Source organism: Pelodiscus sinensis, chromosome 1 (assembly GCF_052426305.1).
Source record: "Pelodiscus sinensis isolate ZL-2025 chromosome 1, ASM5242630v1, whole genome shotgun sequence".
Lineage (NCBI taxonomy): Eukaryota > Metazoa > Chordata > Testudines > Trionychidae > Pelodiscus > Pelodiscus sinensis.
The window spans coordinates 78,645,932-78,665,603 of NC_143052.1; the positions used below are offsets into that span (position 1 = coordinate 78,645,932).

The 19,672-nt window shown below is 42.1% G+C and overlaps 1 protein-coding gene across 3 annotated transcripts in view; it reads right to left on the reverse strand.

The window, feature by feature from the left end:
• The window catches only part of CEP290 (centrosomal protein 290), a 125,512-nt gene that overhangs the window by 94,199 nt on the left and 11,641 nt on the right, over positions 1-19,672 (reverse strand). For all 3 annotated transcript variants that reach the window (XM_006114000.5, XM_089780184.1, XM_075932784.2), the window contains 10 exons: positions 9,942-9,995; positions 8,603-8,755; positions 8,168-8,350; positions 7,730-7,819; positions 7,526-7,648; positions 5,951-6,074; positions 3,358-3,530; positions 1,064-1,226; positions 287-387; positions 121-208 (listed from right to left, as the gene is read on the reverse strand). In XM_006114000.5, coding sequence (XP_006114062.3) covers positions 121-208; positions 287-387; positions 1,064-1,226; positions 3,358-3,530; positions 5,951-6,074; positions 7,526-7,648; positions 7,730-7,819; positions 8,168-8,350; positions 8,603-8,755; positions 9,942-9,995 — 1,252 coding nt within the window. The remainder of the gene's footprint in view (positions 1-120; positions 209-286; positions 388-1,063; positions 1,227-3,357; positions 3,531-5,950; positions 6,075-7,525; positions 7,649-7,729; positions 7,820-8,167; positions 8,351-8,602; positions 8,756-9,941; positions 9,996-19,672) is intronic.

Here is a 19,672-nt window from a genome sequence, read left to right on the forward strand (position 1 = left end):
CATACCTTAGCAAATGTAGCACACTGAAAAGTTATGCTGAATAAACCCACACAGAACCATTTACCGTGGCTGGCCTGAAATCAGTCAAAATCAAAATAAGCTGCCATGATTCTAACATACCTAACATTGCCGCTCTTTTTCCTTTCTCCTGAGCCATTTTACGAATCTGTTGTTTCAGTGCAATTCTTTCTTCTTCCAATCTTTCAATCTGCATAATAAAATGTTAATATTTATTTCTGTTCAGTTTCATTTTACAAAATATGCATAAACACAATTTATCACTTGCCTCTTTTAAAAGGATCTGGTTTTCAGCTCTGTACTGCTGCTGTTTTAGTGCCTTGCTGTTTTTAAATTCAGTTAAATCTATCATTGTCTTTGGATCAAGACCTGAAACATAATGCAGGTGGTATTTATTAGTTAGAAGGAATAATGTACATTTGAAAAGCATTAATATATAACCTATCTAAATAAGAATACTTTGATAAATATTCAAGCAGGATAACAAATAGTTATTCTGAAAACTAATAGGAATACTTGTTTTCTTCATATATAACAGCTCTTCCATGCTTAACATAATCTGGAAAGGGACAGTATTAGTTGACTGACCCATAGCTAAAGGATACATAAACTTAACTCCAGGTAGCAATTTATCTTTAACTATAGAATAATTTAAACAGATTAACTCATGTTTTTTCTTTCTGTATTTTTCAATCAATACTACGAAAGATAATACTAGAATATTATCTTTACAAATTTCGTAGTGTTTGAATGTACTATGATGGGTGAGTCATTTTGGAATCAGGCAAAGTTAGGTACCGTCATGGAAATAAAAATGATTGTAGCTCTGTCAAAAGCAGCTTAATGGCCACATTTGTTCATGAACGATCCTGCAGCTAATAATTTCTTATAAATAAATAAATAAATAAATAAATAAATACATTCATCACTTCATTTTTAGTAGACAAATAAAATAACTTACACACACTGAATTACGATAAGGTAAGATACCTGCATTAATATAATGTTATTTGAACTCTATGGCACAGTCACATCAATCACATACCTAAGCGCTCCCTGAGCTCTTCATTTTCATCAAGAAAATCATTAATTTTAAGTTCAAGTTTGTTTACTTCCTTAATCAATCCTTCAATCTCATGATCTCTTATTTTAATCTGCTTTTTTAAATCCTTTATTTCAGCAATAGCATCTTCCAAACCATATATTCCCTGAAATAGAACCAAAATAAAAGGAAAGACAACAAGAAAAAGATTATGAGTAAAGGGAGGGATTTTTTTGAAAGAACATTATAGAATTAAATTGAAATAATCCACTCACTTGAAGGTGCCAAACCACTGTCTACTGAATTGCAAATATAATCATTTTTCTGATCATGGAAATAGCACTTAGGAATTAAAATGGAAGTCTTAAATTTACAATACTTTCTGCCTCTTTCCTTTTTAATTTTTTTGATAAAATCTAGTATATAACAACAAGGCTGTGTCTACACTGGGCCACTTATTCCGGAAAAGCAGCCGCTTTTCCGGAATAAGCTGCGAGCTGTCTACACTGGCCCCTTGAATTTCCGGAAAAGCAGTGACGATTTACTGTAAGAAATCAGCTGCTTTTCCGGAAAAACTATGCTGCTCCCGCTCGGGCAAAAGTCCTTTTTCCGGAAAACTGTTCCGGAAAAGGGCCAGTGTAGACAGCATTGTAGTCTTTTCCGCAAAAAAGCCCCGATCGCGAAAATGACGATCGGGGCTTTTTTCCAGAAAAGCGCGTCTACATTGGCCACAGACACTTTTCCGGAAAAAGGGCTTTTCCGGAAAAGCATCCTGCCAATGTAGATGCTCTTTTTCCGGAAATACTTATAACGGAAAACTGTTCCGTTTTAAGCATTTCCAGAAAAAGGTGCCAGTGTAGACACAGCCCAAGTGTTTGTAACTAGTATCACTATGACAATGAATGTAATTTCGCTGAATTCCAGCTTACCTTTGTCAGAGAGCACACATACGGATTTTACAATAATGTCTCAAGGTCTTGAGATTTTCTTTTGGAAATTTGAAGTTCCCTATATATTTTTATTTTATCATTTAAAATATAAGGGTTCTTTAACTGAAAAATGCTTGCTTAAGCCATATTACTATTCCAAGCAGTGTTTGCAGTGAAAAGCTAAGTGAGTGTAAAGCAAAGGTATTTTTTACTCAAAGTGCATGTTAGCCATACATGTTCAATGTTCCATAATACACTATTCAGAACATTGAGTTACTTGAAAAAATCCTCTATCTTTGAGAAATGTACATGCCACTCTGTTGAATCTAGGAAGCAAAGTCTAAGTTGGAAGCAGCGAAGTAGCACACATTTTTAAAAAGTATTTTTGCATGAATATTCTGTTACTCTAAAAAATGTTATCATAGAAAGGTCCTCTTTTCATTTTGAAAACATGGTCAACACAAACCTTTTGATGCACTATCAAACAGAATTGTTGTACAATCACCATTTCCCCATGTAAAAAAAAATCCAAAACTTAAAGTTTATCACTGATAATCAAACATCTGACAATGTGACATTTACTATTTAACAAACAACTAAATTCAATGCAATGGAAAGGAACTGCATCTTTTTCTTTACCCTGAGATGTACAAGTGTAGACAAGTGTAGATGTACAAGTGTAGAAACATTAAAGTCCCTGATCCTGCAATGAGTGCTATGCACACATGTCTGCAAAGAATCAGGGCCTAAATATGCAGAATATTTTAGGAATGTAAACATTGACAATATAGTTAGAATCAGGAAAGTGACCATCTAAAAATGGCATCTTTCCATTCACCTAACTTCTCTGACAAAATGTTTTTACTTGGTGCTTCCAGTGATTTTCAGAAGTCCTTTTCCCACTGTTTGCAAGAGGGAATTCTGCTATTAGCTTACATGTTGACCCTTCAAAAGCTTCTCATCTTGGCTATCCAACTTCTGTCATCTCAAGACAACAACTATGGATGCTCAAACAAGCTTCATATGCCTTTCCCAATTTGGCTAATTCAAGACTGAATGGCAGTTGATTCAGGTGGGTCTAGTAAATCAATCTAAGGTAGGTCAACTCCGGCTATAGTATTCAAATAGCTGGAGTTGCGTACCTTAAGTCAACTTTCTGTTGTAGTGTAGATGTAAGCCTCAAATTCACTCATCTATCCTCTACAACAAGATCAAAATGAGAGAAAAAAACCAATGTGGGACGCTGTTCATTTGATATTTGTTTTTGTTTTGTTTTTCAGGTAGGACAAACTAAATGGAAAAATTGCAAACATTGTTAAACATAAAGTCAAAAACTGCTCTTTTCATTTTATCAAATTATCTGTGTACCATTTCATAGTCTCTCATTCGCTTCAGAGTCTCAATGAGTTCTTTGTCCTTTTCCCTAGCATCAGACTCTGCTAATTCTGCTACTCTCTCAGCCTCTTTAGTTCTCTGTTCCAGCACTTGTAGTTTTTCCTGTATTTCTCCAATACGATTTTGCTGAGCAAGAGATGACAAGCCTAGAAAGTAAAGCAAATTTTCCTGTTACATTTTGAATGATTAAGAACATTAAGCCATTTCCGATATGAAGTAACTGAGTGCTTCCACTTTGCTAGGACTCAAATCTAGAAAAGCTGCAACAAGCAAATTATTATTTTGTATTTGATTTTTGGTTTGCAAAAATATTTTAATTTCATTTTGAAATAAACAGTTTTACAGAAGTTTATATTATGGCCTTTTATTTTTATAAGCAATATTTTAGGTAACTTACATGAAATCCATTCATATAACGGACAATAGCATTCCATGTGAGTTCAATATTTAAAACTCTTTGTTTTACAGGATCAAGACTTAAAATATAAAGGGCCTGATTCTACAAAAGCTTAATTATATATTTAATTTTATGCACTCTAATTATGCATTGAAGCCAATGGGAGTGCTCACCATTAATGAAGTTAAGCAAGGGCTTGACTGCATGGTAAACATATTCAAGTTATATTAGTGTACAGGCTGCACCTCTGAAAATTGACACTCTTTGGCCCGGCAACATCCATGGTCTGGCAGGACCATGAATGCTCTTGGACCAGAGAGCCCAGGAGCCTAATGGCAGGAAGGTCAGCAGACTGACCAGGACCAGATGAGCCCCAAACTAGTGCTGGGTCCAGGGCCTGGAGAACCCTGGCAGCTCGTGGCAGAGTGGAGCTGAAGGCTAAAGACCTCTACGTGCTTACGGCAGCATGGGACCAGGAACCATAGACTCCAGGCAGCCTGCGGCAGTGTAGCACCGGGGACCAGAGAAGCCCAGCCACCCATGGCACTGTATGGCTGAAGAAATATGGGCGCACACCATAGCGCGTACCAGGGCTGGAGAACCCCTGCCATCCTTGGCAGCCCGGGGTTGGGCCGGCAGCTGCAAAGTGGGCAGCCCGGGTGGGGATAGGGTAGAGGGGGCCAGAGGCAGGGAGCCAACTCTCTTGGGACCGTGGTAGAAGACACTTCCCTGGGTCAAGCAAATTCTGTTGTTCAGAACTGCTCTGATCCCGACAGTGCCAAACCAAGGAGGTCCAACCTGTAGTTAAACTATTACATTTACACTGGTATAAATACCTCACATAGACACATTTATTCCAAAAAAATAGGTGTTTTTACCCCAACTTATCTTAAACTACTTCCAAAGTGATATAAATAAAAAAGAGTCATCTTATACAAGAGTAACTGTGTCCTCAAGGAGTGTTATACTGGCATATTTTTAGCTTTTCAAATTCACACCTTATATTTTTATAACTTATCTATGAAGATAAGACCTAAATCTAAGCAGAATCAGAACTAAGTTTTCTTTGCTCCTAGAGGTTGAATCAATATTCACATACTGCAGTTGGTATTTTACTTTAACTTACTCTTTTTAAAGTAATTTTTACAGAGTCTCAGTGAAATGATTTACTTTTATACTTGGTATATAGGCAGTGTATTACAGTTTGAACATATAATTATACAACAGAAGATGTAACTGCATATTTTTGAGTAAACTATATATGTCTACAGAACTTGAAGAAATGTGACAAGTATTTATAAATAACAGACTTTAATACTAGGTACTTCAAAAATTAAAAATAATGCATTTGATCAAACCTACACACTGAAAATTACTCTCCAATGTTTGTAAAATGGAAACAGTGAATCAGTAAAGCCTGGTCTACACTAAACCAGGCAGGCTGGTTTAAAGGATGCAATTCCAGCTACGCAAAATGCATAGCTGGAGTTGGCTTACCTTAAGCCAAGCCATGGTGGAGTCCACACAGCGGGAGGCTGACAGGAGCACACGCTCTTGTCGGCTTCCCTTACTTCTCACAGAATGAGGAGGACCAGACATCGGCAGGGGCGGCCCTCAGCGTTTGAGTTAGCGGACTACATTAGACCCAAAAAATCGACCATTAGAAGATCAACCTCCAGAGGGTTAATCCTCTTGCTACCGTAGACATCCCTAAGGGTATGTCTACACTAGCTCATTAATTTAAGCTAGGTAGGCAAATAAGGCGACCGGAGTTGCAAATTAAGCCCGCGATTTAAATATCCCAGGCTTTATTTACATGTTCCCGTCCGGTCGCCATTTTGAAATTTCACTAGCCCGAACTCACTGCCACGTGGCTACACGCGGCAGTGAAACGTTAATTCGAACTAAGTCCTTAGTTAGTCGTGAAATGAGGAGTAACAGTTAATTCGAACTAAAGACTGGGCGGGAACATGCAAATAAAGCCCGGGATATTGAAATCGTGGGCTTAAGTTGCAACTCCAGTCGCCTCGAATTAACGAGCTAGTGCAGACATACTCTAAGGGAATAAATCTCATTCCTATTATTTCAAAATACAGAAAACAATGTCAAGTTTAAAAAAATGCACATTATCAGTTGCCAACATATCTTTAAATAAAAATACCAACTTACCTTTATCTTTTTGGAGTTCGTTTTTTAAATCATCAATAATCAATGCATTTTTTTCCATTTCTTTCGTATACTGTTCAACTTGCTCAGTGAGCAACCTGATCTGACTGTCTCGTTCTTGCACCCCCTGCAAAAATGCAATTATGTTAAAAGCGTAGCTAACATTTAATAAATTACTAACAGAGTATCTTACTACTGTGAACAGAAAGAAAATGAAAAGATGTACAACAGCTAATACAAGAAAGTCTGAAAAAAAACCAAAGAAACAGCAATACTTACAACATAAAGTTCAGATATTATCTAGAAGTTGGATATATAAGGGCAAAGCAGTAAAAATAAAAGAAAAATAGTCACAAGTAAAATATACAATTAATACAAGCTTGTTAAAATAGTACCTTATATATTTCAAAACAGCTCAATAAATATATAATCAACTTCAGTGGAACAAAATGCAGCAAAGCTAAGCACATGCATGCTGGCAAGAATGGGTCTTTTCTTGCAAATTCCTCATAAGCTTCTATTGCAGGAGACTGACAGAGACAGGATTCTGGACTAAATGGACCACTGGCCTATACAGTAATTCTTGTGTTCCTGGCTGCACATATCTTTCAGAGGAGTAGTGACTTTTGGTGGAATCTCCAGCTGAAGAGCCAACACAGCCCTTGCATGCAGGAGTTGGAGATCCTGAGAGCTGGACTTGTGGTCTGTGTCCAAAAAAGCCGTAGGGAATCATCTGCACAGAGAAGCCTAAAAATCCCTGTGTCCCATGAACAGCAGCTTATGGAAGTGCACTAGGAAGTGACCCAGGGAGGATGACTGAGTAGTATGTTCCACCTGAGAGAGGTCGATGTGTTGCAGTGGGATTCCTCCACTGACCACTCCACCACTGTGAGGGCCCTGGTTCAGGGCCTGGTGAAGTTGGGTAGGCCTGAGTCTCACTACCTGACCTACTGCCCCCTCCAAAAAAGTGAGTCTCCCCAATACTAGCCAGAGGACCACTCTGCCCTGCATCCTAGGGGGCTGTTATATTGACTCTGGCCGTTCGGCCACACTGCCCTGACTCACAGGCCACCACAATGTCTCTGGCCTCTGATCAGTACTGCACCACCATATAGATTGTCAGGGAGACTGAAAATGCAGTGATGATCACAACCCTGCTACCTTCCAAAGGATGAAGAGTTGCGCATATCATGCAACACACATAATTTTGGGACTAGAATGAGGGACACTTGAAAGGAGATAAGACTCTGCAATGGAAACTGCCTCTCAACTACCCTATGACAAACTTTGACACGTGGACTTTACTAAGGATATAAAATCCCGTTTAATTAGTCTAACCAGTAAACTGCTTGAACGGGAAGAGACCAGAGGCTGGCTAGACTGGAGTACCCCCGCCCGTGGCACTGCGCATAGTTGGGCAGGAGGCTGTTCCAGTGCAGCCAGGCCACCGGTTAACCGATAACCAGTGAGCTTGGCCTGATAAGGGTGATGTTAACCTGTTAACAATTAACATTCCTAGCCTGCACAAGCAGTTATTCAAAAATGGTTATGACACATCCACATTTGCATAGACAGTACCTGCTGGAGGGCCATAACATTGTTTTTATCTGCATCAAGTTGGGCCATTTTCAGTTTCTCTTTCAAGTTAAACAACATCTGCTGATACTCTACGATTTCATCATCTTTAGAAGCCAAGATTCTCTGAAAGGAACATAAGCAACATAATAAGAAGATGCCTCAAATAATTCCTGATAACAAGCAATCAGAAATACTATAAAGTACCTTCCATTCTTCAACTTTTGCATTTACTGCTGCCATGAGGGGATCATCTTCTTCATTTTTTGCTCTAAGTTGATCCGTTAGTTCCTGTATCTGTAAATTGATACTCTGATTACTTTCATAAAAATGTATACATTATGATACACATACACTACATTAATTTTATACCAGTAATACAAACTTCGGCTGTAGTTAGAAGGTATGATAACATTTTATTTGAAGCCTTATTTCTATGATTTATAATCAAGTTCTTAACATTTATGTTGGATTTCCAGTTGTTAAAACAGTTTTTTTCTTATTTGAAATTAGATACAATAAGCAGAATTTTTTCTTTGCTAGAAAGAAAGATGCATTTTTAAAACATTTTTAAGGCAAATTGTCACTCTGCAGCACTGTCCAGAAAATTACATATCCTTCAATAATGGAAAAGCCATTTATTACCTGAAATTGATACTGTTCCTTTTCCTTTCTTAATTGATCCATAACAACATCAGACTGCTGCACAATAAGTTTCATTTTGTTATACTCATCAGTCATCTTTTCCATTTCCTGCACTGATTCTTCCAAGTTCTTTCTCATTTCCTGGTTTTGAGCTTCTAATTTCTCATTAGTTTCAGTCAAACTCTAAAAAGTTAAAGAAAAAGTTACTTTTAATAATACATGGTTTGGTGCTTTAAATCTTATATCGGTATATAACCGTTGTACTAAATGTCGGGGTCCAGAAGTTTTAGGGAATTAGTAATGGGATACAGTTTTTCACTGCTACATGACCTCTTCAAATCCAACCCATTCTATTAGACACCGAAAGGTTATGCTACATGACAATAAATTGATATTATCATTGTACAAAACTGATTAAGCATTCATAAACTTTACCTGAATTTCATCTAGATATTGGACAAGCTCAAAGTTCTTTTTGGATAACTGAGATCTGTACTCAGACTCATCCCCTCTGCGTGACATATGCATTTCCTTTTGTGAATCTATTTGTCTCTGGTAGTCAATTACATCTTGACGAAGTTGTTCATTCTGCACACAAAGAAACCGCAAAATAAAGAATTAGTAAAAATTTGAGCTTGAAAATGCTATTTTTCTAGAAAGCTACTACATACACGTAAAACAGTAAAAGCTCAAATTCCTACAGAATACTTTTAAACACCTTTGATCCTCACCTTCTTCTTTATTCGTTTTTTCTCCAAATTAAAAAGGATAGAACAAAGTAAGAAGAAAGGAGATGAAAAGCAACATAGAATTAGAAAGAATACATTTAAAAAATAAGATATAAGCATAAAGATAAATAAAAATGCATAGCTTTACATACACTAAAGGAAAATTGAACCCTATATTATAAATTAAAAGACTAACAAGTACATTGTTTCTAAACTTAAATGGGTGAAACTCAACAGTTTTGACTAGGAACAGAAAAACTAGTTTTGAAAATCTCAAACCCACTGAACATTGATGATCTGGAAATTTCTCAGCAGACAGAAAAAAATGTCAGAAACTAAAAAAGTTTGTAAGTTTCTTTTGAGCATTCTTTAAAACTTACTCTAAAAGGCACCAGAGAGGATATTCACACAGCCAGTCAACAGGAATATAGGCTACAATCAGTGACATTATAAAGGAGCCATGCACCAATGATAGTGTTGGAAGAAGTGAAGCTTGGTAGCTGTGGCCTGAAAAAGGATCTAACTGAAGGACAGGTGTCAGAAAAAAAAGAAAAGTTGCCAAAAGGAAGGAAAGAGAAGTATACAGTTGCCTAAAATACCACATCAGTATCTCTGAGTAATGCACCCTGACAGATCAGCCTAGCAATTGTTTTACTTCATTTTGGTATCTAAAGTAATGAAATATGTTTAAATGACACATGATTTTATATTATGACACTACAAAAATATTTTTATTACAGTAAAGCTCAGAGGCTCAGTGAAAATAATGGCCCCATTGTATTATTGGGCTTTGCAAATTAAAAGGCAGATGTAATTCCTACCCACAAAGAGCCAAGTTTCACCAAACATATACTTCTTTTAAAGATGATTCTTAAAATTTGGTACTTAGAACTTAAAACTTCACATTCTCTAGTTCTAGTACCTGGGAAATGTGCCAAAATAAAAGCAGACTGTCATGCCAAAAATTAAAGAGAAACATATATGAAGTAAAATTAAGTCAACCATTAACTCGACAGGTATTGTATTAATAGCACTTTTCTACTAACCTCTCTTTTTAACTTGGTGTTTTCATTTTCTGCATCCTCATTTCGAAGAGTAAGCTAGAATGACAGGAATAATATCTTCTATATATTTTAAATAGTTAAACTGTCACATGATTATGAAATGTCAAGGCCAAATGGTACACTTGGATACATGTTGGAGAAGTCAATGAGAGGTACCTCATTTGGCCTTTAGTTTAGAATTCCTCAGGCGAGTAAGTGGTATTGATACAAACCACTCATCTACCTACATAAGGACTAAAGGTCATTAATTTTATTCTCTGCAATTAAATACAGTGTTAGAGCACTGTGAATACCTTAACCATCACATCACCTACCTCGCAGGGCTGCTATTACTATCCCCATTTTACATATGAAGAAAAAGCCACACCGATTTCACAGAGTTAATCAGTGGCAAAGCTAGCATTAGAATTTATTTCTCAAATCTCACACCACAATAGGATGTTACCCTATTTCATGCTGACTCTATATTTTTACCTTAAAACTTTGAAAGGAGTATGACAATCAGAAAATCAAGTCACAATGCCTATGATTCTTCTTCAGTTCATTTGTCACTATTACAAAAAATAAAACTTAATACACAAACAAACACAAATTGTGTGCCATATCATCAACACGTTTCATTTTACAGACCATTTTTAGAATGCTTTTTTAGTATAGTATGCATTAGAATCTTATGATTGTTTTCAGGATGGTGGATTGAGAAATTTCTTACCTGATCATGTTCTCTTTATTAGTAGCTCCTCCCCAAATTCATTACTTATGGGCTAATGCCCTCCACCTGTGGTATTCACAGGTGGCCCACTGCTGTTGCAGGAAGTTTGATGGCTAAGCTTCACCATTCAACTCAGGCCATCAGAAAAGTTTTGCACCACCATAAAAACATACCAGCAAACAAATATTAGTATCAAGGCACCTATACCCTTGAGTTCTGTCTTGGTCAAGTCCTTGATATAATTTGTGACATAAGAACATAAGAACCGCCATACTGGGTCAGACCAAAGGTCTATCTAACCTAGCATCATATCTTCCAACGGTGGCCAATGCCAGATGCCCCAGAGGGAGTGAACAGAAACAGCTAATCATCAAGTGATCCCTCCCCTGTCATCCATTTCCAGCCCCTGACAAACATAGACTAGGGACACCATTCCTACCCATCCTCATAGACTCATAGACTTTAAGGTCAGAAGGGACCATTATGATCATCTAGTCTGACCCCCTGCACAGTACAGGCCACAGAATCTCACCCACCCCTCTTAGAATAATCCTCTCACCTATGTCTCAGATATTGAAGCCTTCAAATACTTTGAAGGCCCCAAGATGCAGAGAATCCTCCAGCTGTGATCTGTACCCCATGCTACAGAGGAAAGCGAAAAACCTCCAGGGTCTCTGCCAATCTACCCTGGAGGAAAATTCCTTCCCGATCCCAAATATGGCGATCAGCTAAACCCTGAGCATGTGGGCAAGACTCACCAGCCAGACACCCAGAAAGTGTCCTGGCTAATAACCATTGATGGACCTAACCTCTGTGAATTTATCTATTCCTTTTGTGAACCCTGTGAAAGTCCTGGTCTTCACAAGCAATGGGTTTTATCTTTGTCATCAAAAGGAAGTCATGTTACATGTTTAGATCAGGGGTGGACAATAAGTCAAAGGCGGTTTACCAGGGATAGCCCATGGTAGGCCACCAGTGTTTTCTTTACCTTGCCATCCACAAATACAGCTGCTTGCAGCTCTTATTGGCCATGGATCTCCATTCCCGGCCAATGGCAACTGCAGGAAGTGGTATCCACATTCACACTTCTAAGAGAGAAGCCATTTCTTGTCACTGAACATTTTTTTCAGCTCGTTTCTCTTTTTAGAGGAAAAACTCCACCATCTCTTCATGAAATATAAAACCACACTTGTCCCCTAAAAACAATGCATGTCTCCTAGAAAGCTATAAGACTTGAGTGTGGAAAAGCAGATCATCATAATCCTCATCCATTTCCTTGAAGAGCTCTTGAAAAAGACAACTATTCTGAGGAGGGCTCTCAAGTGTTTAAAATTAATCATAATTAATTGCACTGTTAAACAATAATAGCATACACTTTAAATACTTGTGGATTTTTTTTCATTTTTAAAAATATTGTTTTCAGGTACATCATAGAATACAAAGTGTACAGTGCTCACTTTACAGTGCAAGTTTTTTTGTAATAAAAATAAAGAACAAAAAAATTGTATTTTTCAAATTCTCTCATGCAAGTATTGCAGCACAATAGCTTTATCGTGAAAGTTGAATTTACAAATATAGGATTATGTTAAAAAAACCTCTGCATTGAAATATAAAACGATGGAAAACTTTACAACTGACAAGTCCACTCAGTCCTACTTCTCGTTCAGCCAATCACTCAGATGGACAAGTTTAGTTACAATTTGCAGGAGATAATGCCGCCTGCTCCTTGTTTACAATGTCACCTGAAAGTGATGAGAGGCATTCATGTGGCACTGTTGTAGCTGATGTTACAAGATATTTACATGACAGATGCAATGAAGATTCATATGTACCTTCTTGCCTCAACCACCATTTCAGAGAATATGTGTCTATACTAATGATGATTTTTTAATGATACAAAGTAAACTAATACATATGCATTTTCATCATCTGAGTCTTAGATACCACCATCAGAAGGTTGATTTTCTTTTTTGGTGGTTCAGTTTCTGTATTCCTGCATCACAATGTTGCTCTTTTAAGATTTCTGAAATCACACATTGGTATCTTCTTTGCGTTTTGTCAAATCTGAAAGCATTTTTTAAATGAACATATATTGGGTTATCATCTGAGACCTCTATAACATGATATATGACAGAATGCAGATAAAACAGAGCAGAAGACATACAATTCTACCTCAAGGAGTTCAGTCACAAATTTAATTAATCCATTGTTTTTTAAAGAACATCATCAGCTTGGAAACACATCTTCTGGAATGGTAGACGAAGCATAAAGAAGCATACAAATGTTTAGCATATCTGGTAGTAAATATCTTGCAACACTGGCTACAAAAGTGTCATTCAAGATACTGTCAATTAGAAACAGGCAGCACAGCAGTATCTCCTGTCAATGTGATCTGGCAGAACAAGACGTAGGACTGAATAGACTTGTAGGCTCTAAACTTTTACATTGTTTTGTTCTTGAGTTTACCAAAAAAGTCTACATTTGTCCATTAGTTACATGGAAAAGAGACTGTTCTTTTCCTCAATTTTATGAAGCGAACTGAAAAGCACTATTTCTTTTATCATTTTTATATTACATATTTGTAATACAAATAATAATATAAAGTGAGCATTCTGTCTTCTAATTGAAATCAATATGAAAATGTAGGAAAAATTCACAAATATTTAATAAATTTTAGTTGGTATTCTATTGTTTAACAGTTCAATAAACTGAAATTAATTTTTTTAGTTATTGCATGAGTTAACTGTGATTAATCGACAGCCCTAATTCAGAGTATACACTTCAATGATGTTCACTGCTTATCTAACAACATCCACCACAGCATTAAAGTACATTGGCAATGTCTTTTTAGCTAGGACTTGACAATAGATTCCACAATGAGTGACAGTCACATTAGGCCACACACACTACCTTCTGCTGAAAGACAGACTGCAAACCCACGATAGCTGTTTGCACCATTAACAGATATACAGGCAGTCCCCGGGTACGTACAAGATAGGGACTGTAGGTTTGTTCTTAAGTTGAATCTGTATGTAAGTCGGAACTGGCGTCCAGATTCAGCGGCTGCTGAAACTGACCGCCAGTTCTGACTTACATACAGAATCAACTTAAGAACCCCAGGCGTCCCCAAGTCAGCTGCTGCTGAAACTGATCAGCAGTTGATTCCAGGAAGCCCGGGGCAGAGCAACTCTGCCTCGGGCTTCCTGTAGTCAGCGCTGGTCAGTTTCAGCAGAAGCTGACTTGGGGACGCCTGGGGCAGAGTAGCTGGGGTGCTGCTGGGTTGCTCCAGTAGCGCCGCTCCTCGGTGCTACTGGACCAACCCAGCAGCACCCCATCTGCTCTGCCCCAGGCGTCCTGATTCAGCCGCTGCTGAAACTGACCAGCAGCGGCTGAATCAGGACCTGGGGCAGAGCAGCTGGGGTGCTGCCGGGTTGGTCCAGTAGTGCCCAGAGCAGGCGCTGCAGGACCAATCGGCAGCGCCCCAGCTGCTCTGCCCCAGGGTCCAAAACAAAAGCCTGGTCTGTTGGGGGGAGGGGGCACACTAGCTGCGCCCCCCCCCCCCAGCAGACCAGGGACACGGGGAGCAGAGCCGCAGCGGCAGCGGGGTGCCGCGCCTCTGAGGCTTTGCTCTGGCAAAGTCTCAGAGGCGCGGGACCCCGCCGCGGCTGCAGCTTCAGTCCCAGTGCCTGTGGTCTGCTGGGGACGGTCCCCAGCAGACCACAGGCACCAGGACTGAAGCCGCAGCCGCGGCGGGTTCCCGCGCTTCTGAGGCTTTGCTCTGGCAAAGCCTCAGAAGCGCGGGAACCCGCCCGGTGCCCCTGGTCTGCTGGAGACGGTCTCCAGCAGACCAGGGGCACCGGAGCAGCTTACGAACGGGGCTTTCTCGCCCCGGAGCTCGCAGGTAGCAATCCGCCACCTCGACCTCTGGGGCGAGAAAGCCCCGTTCGTAAGTGCAGATCCGACATAAGTCGGATCCGCGTAAGTCGGGGACTGCCTGTACCACAAAGATTTTTCTACTTAATGTCATTGCTTCCAAAAAAGGTATTCACCTTACTGAAAATGCCCTTTGCTATTATGATTGTTTCAAGTTGTTCACAGAATAAGAATTCATTTCTAACATCACCAGCATTCACATATCGTACTAACACTATCAACTGTGTTCATTTAGTAAAATCAGTCATTTTGTCAACTTGACACTGAACAAACTGACAGCAGAATGTTTCATTTTATACACAACTTGTTCTTAAATGTCTTCAGACATCTCACATATCATGTGTTTCATAGTATCATTTGACCTAGAAAGCATATTAAGTTTTTTGGCAGTATCTTCGTCAAGCATAAGTGACACTTCATCTTTGGATGTTGACTGAACAAATTCCTCACCTCTCATATACAGCTTTGTGGCATGGAGAATTCATAGTGACACAGTATAAGAGGCCTCCACAGCTAAGGACATTTATTGTCAGAAACTGTAGTCTGCATCAAGTCTGGTTTTCTTTGTTGTTTCTTCAGGGCATTTGAAAAAACTGATTTTGATTTTTATGCTCAGGATGTCTAGTTTCTAGAAACTGCTGAAACTTGCATGATTTCATAGATTCAGTCAACAAAACTTCACAGCACACGAGACACAGTTTTTTTCAATACCAGAGGTGACAATGCAGGTAACTGTTTAATGTAAGCTTCAAGAGGCTCTCTCTTTTTGCAGTGGCCATGGCAATTGTTTTAAGGAAAAAGTATATGCCTGTATGTCTCACTGTTAAATTATATATACTTGTCTTTCTCAGTGTTCTGACTGGTCTGCAGTTTAATCAAGCTCATCCGCTGATGAATAATCAAGCCCTGTAATGTTGTCTCAATCCCAGGGCCAGCCTGGGGGAAAATGGTGCCCTGAGCAAACTTCTATTTTGGCATCCTTTCTTTGGGGGCAGAGCAGGGCCGGAGGCAGAGTGGGATGGAGAGTGGAACTGAGCTGTCAGTCTTGTGTATACCGGAGCTCAAACAGTCAGTCCTGCTGGGGATAACAGCCCAATCTCCACCACATGCAGAACTGACACCTCAGAATCCTCATGTAATAAACTAATGGCCCCATAAGGCAGAGCTACTCAACACACTGTTTGTTTGCAGCCCACGGTGCAGTTTGGGTTTATGCAGGGCTCAACACGTGGCATGCGGGTGGGATCCTTTGAACATGGCCTCCACTGGGAACATGCTCCATAATGGCAAGTCAATATAATGGTCTTCTGTTGAAATACGTTTCAGTAGTTTTAGTAGTCAAATTCCTGAACTGTCATTGCTCATTGAAAGTGCTGTCATATGGGTGGAAATATAGCATTTTATTAATATCAGCAGAACTGACTTAATGGGTCTGCATGTAGTTTTGCTTTAATCTGTGCATTCATGCCCGTCAGTGTGAAATATACATACAGGCAGTCCCCGACTTACGCGGATCCGACTTACGTCGGATCCGCAGTTACGAACGGGGCTGCCCCGGAGTACATGGACTGCGGGACCTCGCGGTCCTGCCGCCCGTGTACTCCGGGCGAGAAAAGCTGCTCCGCGTCTCCCTGGTCTGCAGACCAGGAAGACGCGGAGCAAAGCCGCTGCCCAAGCCCCCCAGACTTTGCAAAGCCGCGGGGGGCTCGGGCAGCGGGGCAACACAGGCGTGCCTGGGCTGCTCCGCTGCCGGCTTTCCCAGACTTTGCAAAGCCGCGGGGGGCTCGGGCAGCGGGGCAACCCATGCGCGCCTGGGCTGCTCCGCTGCCAGCTTCCTCGAGGCTTTGCAAAGCCGCAGGGGGCTCGGGCAGCGGGGCAACCCAGGCGCGCCTGGGCTGCTCCGCTGCCGGCTTCCCCAGACTTTGCAAAGCCGCGGGGGGCTCGGGCAGCGGGGCAACCCAGGCGTGCCTGGGCTGCTCCGCTGCCGGCTTCCCCAGACTTTGCAAAGCCGCGGAGGGGCTCGGGCAGTGGGGCAACCCAGGCGCGCCTGGGCTGCTCCGCTGCTGGCTTCCCTAGACTTTGCAAAGCCGCGGGCAGCTCGGGCAGCGGGGCAACACAGGCGTGCCTGGGCTGCTCCGCTGCCGGCTTTCCCAGACTTTGCAAAGCCGCGGGGGGGGCTCAGGCAGCAGGGCAACCCAGGCGCACCTGGGCTGCTCCGCTGCCAGCTTCCTCGAGGCTTTGCAAAGCCGCGGGGGGGCTCGGGCAGCGGGGCAACCCAGGCGCGCCTGGGCTGCTCCGCTGCCGGTTTCCCCAGACTTTGCAAAGCCGCGGGGGGCTCGGGCAGCGGGGCAACCCAGGCGCGCCTGGGCTGCTCCGCTGCCGGCTTTCCCAGACTTTGCAAAGCCGCGGGGGGGGGGGGGGCTCGGGCAGCGGGGCAACCCAGGCGCGCCTGGGCTGCTCCGCTGCCAGCTTCCTCGAGGCTTTGCATAGCCGCGGAGGGGCTCGGGCAGCGAGGCAGCCCAGGCCACCTGGGCTGCTCCACTGCCGGCTTCCCCGAGGCTTTGCAAAGCCGCGGGGAAAGCCGGCAGCGGGACAGCCCAGATGCCCCGCGGCTGTCCCGCTGCCGGCGTCCTCAGAGGCTTTGCTCCCCGTCTCCCTGGTCTGCTGGTCTCCAGCAGACCAGGGAAACTGGGAGCAAAGCCGTGGAGGACCCAGGCGGCGGGACCGCGGTGCGTCTTGGTCTGCCGCCCACGTCTTCCTGGTCTGCTGGGGTGGGGGGGCGGGGCGCAGCTAGTACGCCTCCCCCCCCCAGCAGACTAGGCTTTTCTCTGGACGCCTGCGGCAGAGCAGCTGGGGCGCTGCTGGTTGGTCCCGCAGCGCCGCTCTGGGCGCTACTGCACCAACCCAGCAGCACCCCAGCTGCTCTGGTCCTGATTCAGCCGCTGCTGGTCAGTTTCAGCAGCGGCTGAATCAGGACGCCTGGGGCAGAGCAGATGGGGTGCTGCTGGGTTGGTCCAGTAGCCCCGGCGCTACTGGAGCAACCCAGCAGCACCCCAGCTGCTCTGCCCCAAGCGTCCTGATTTAGCCACTGCTGAAACTGACCAGCACTGACTACAGGAAGCCCGAGGCAGAGTTGCTCTGCCTCGGGCTTCCAGGAATCAGCTGCTGATCAGTTTCAGCAGCAGCTGACTTGGGGACGCTTGGGGTTCTTAAGTTGATTCTGTATGTAAGTCAGAACTGGCGATCAGTTTCAGCAGCAGCTGAATCTGGACGCCAGTTCCGACTTACATACAGATTCAACTTAAGAACCACATGTGCTGTGAGTATCACTGTGGTGCTTGGAGCTTCCAAAGTTGAGTAGCCCTGCCATAAGGGACCACAAAGCCCAGTTTGAAACCCACAAATCTATGGGGTCTTTTAGAAGAAATTCCTTTCTGACTAGGTTTTTGACTAGCAAAGCTATTCCTGCAACAACCTTATGCTCCCAAATTCATGAAATTTTTATGTTTCATATAAATATTTTTGTTTACTATTTGGTTTAATCATGTATTCTAATTTGGATTTTATGATGCCTTCAACGGAGGCATCAAGGGGAAAACATGTATCTACTTTTGCTTCAAAGGGAACATAAGAACATAAGAACGGCCGTACTGGGTCAGACCAAAGGTCCATCTAGCCCAGTATCCTGTCTACCGACAGTGGCCAGCACCAGGTGCCCCAGAGAGGGTGGACCGAAGATAATGATCAAGCGATTTGTCTCCTGCCATCCCTCTCCAGCCTCTGACAGACAGAGGCCAAGGACACCATTTTATCCCCTGGCTAATAGCCTTTTATGGACCTAACTTCCATGAAATTATCTAGCTTCTCTTTAAACTCTATTATAGTCCTAGCCTTCACAGCCTCCTCTGGCAAGGAGTTCCACAGGTTGACTACACGCTGTGTGAAGAAGAACTTTCTTTTATTAGTTTTAAACCTGCTACCCATTAATTTCATTTGGTGTCCTCTAGTTCTTCTATTATGGGAACTAATAAACAACTTTTCTTTATCGGCCCTCTCCACATAATTAATAATTTATTAATGGGTTCTTTGAAAGCCACTGACATTCTGCTCTGATGAAGTCCTGTAGGTTTTGTTTGGTTTGTCTATGATGTACTTGTAGAACTTATTTCCATGGCTGCTTACCAGGGAAAGGTAGTTCACTATTCATCCTGGCATGGGGACCACACAACCAAGGAGGGGTACTGTACAGATAGCCCGAACGTGAAAGTAGCCTGCTGGACGTTCCAGAAGCGTGAGGGAAAATCTACGGAACGCATGTTGACAAACTCAGGTTCATACTACCACACTAAAACTAGTTGTGGAGATACTGCAGTTTGGGCTGGAGACTGGGTTCTAAACTGTAGAAAGCAGAGTATAGGCTTCAGAACCCAGGCTACAGGCTAGGCCACAACTGTAAAATATTACCTAGACACCTACTTTTTGTGTAATTGTACAAACTTAAAGGTGTTGACCCAAGTTGGGAGGCATGCTGCTGCTGGCTCCACAGATATATTCTGAAAAGCTGCCTGCTTGCTAGCTAGCACTCAAGTAAGTATTGTCGCAGAAACTTTGTACCACTCACAGCTTTACTCAGTCAATAAGGATAATTTTGAACATTGGAAGGCATTTCTTGCCGCTCTGTAACCCCATGAAAGTGCAGGTCTGGTGACTATAGTCCTCCTGTGCCTCTGTTTTAGTCACTGCCTATCGGAATGTTCCTAATATGGAGCCAACATGTGGAGCAGGGGAGGAGTGGGGAGAGAAAGGCAGGCCCATCCCTGCTTTTTGGAGTCTGAGCCCTTTTCTTGGGCAAAGCAAGGGTGGATGATCAAAAGGCACAATTCCCACTCTAAGCTGCCTGAAATCTGTGCTTCTTTCCCTGGCACTGCAATGGTGCTTGGGCTAAAAGCGAGACATACACAATTCCTGTTAGGCTGCAGCCTCAGATAGGACTGCACAGGAACAGGTTTCCCTGCAGGTTCAGACATGCTGCAGCGTAGAAAAGGAACAGTGATCAATTACAGAGCAT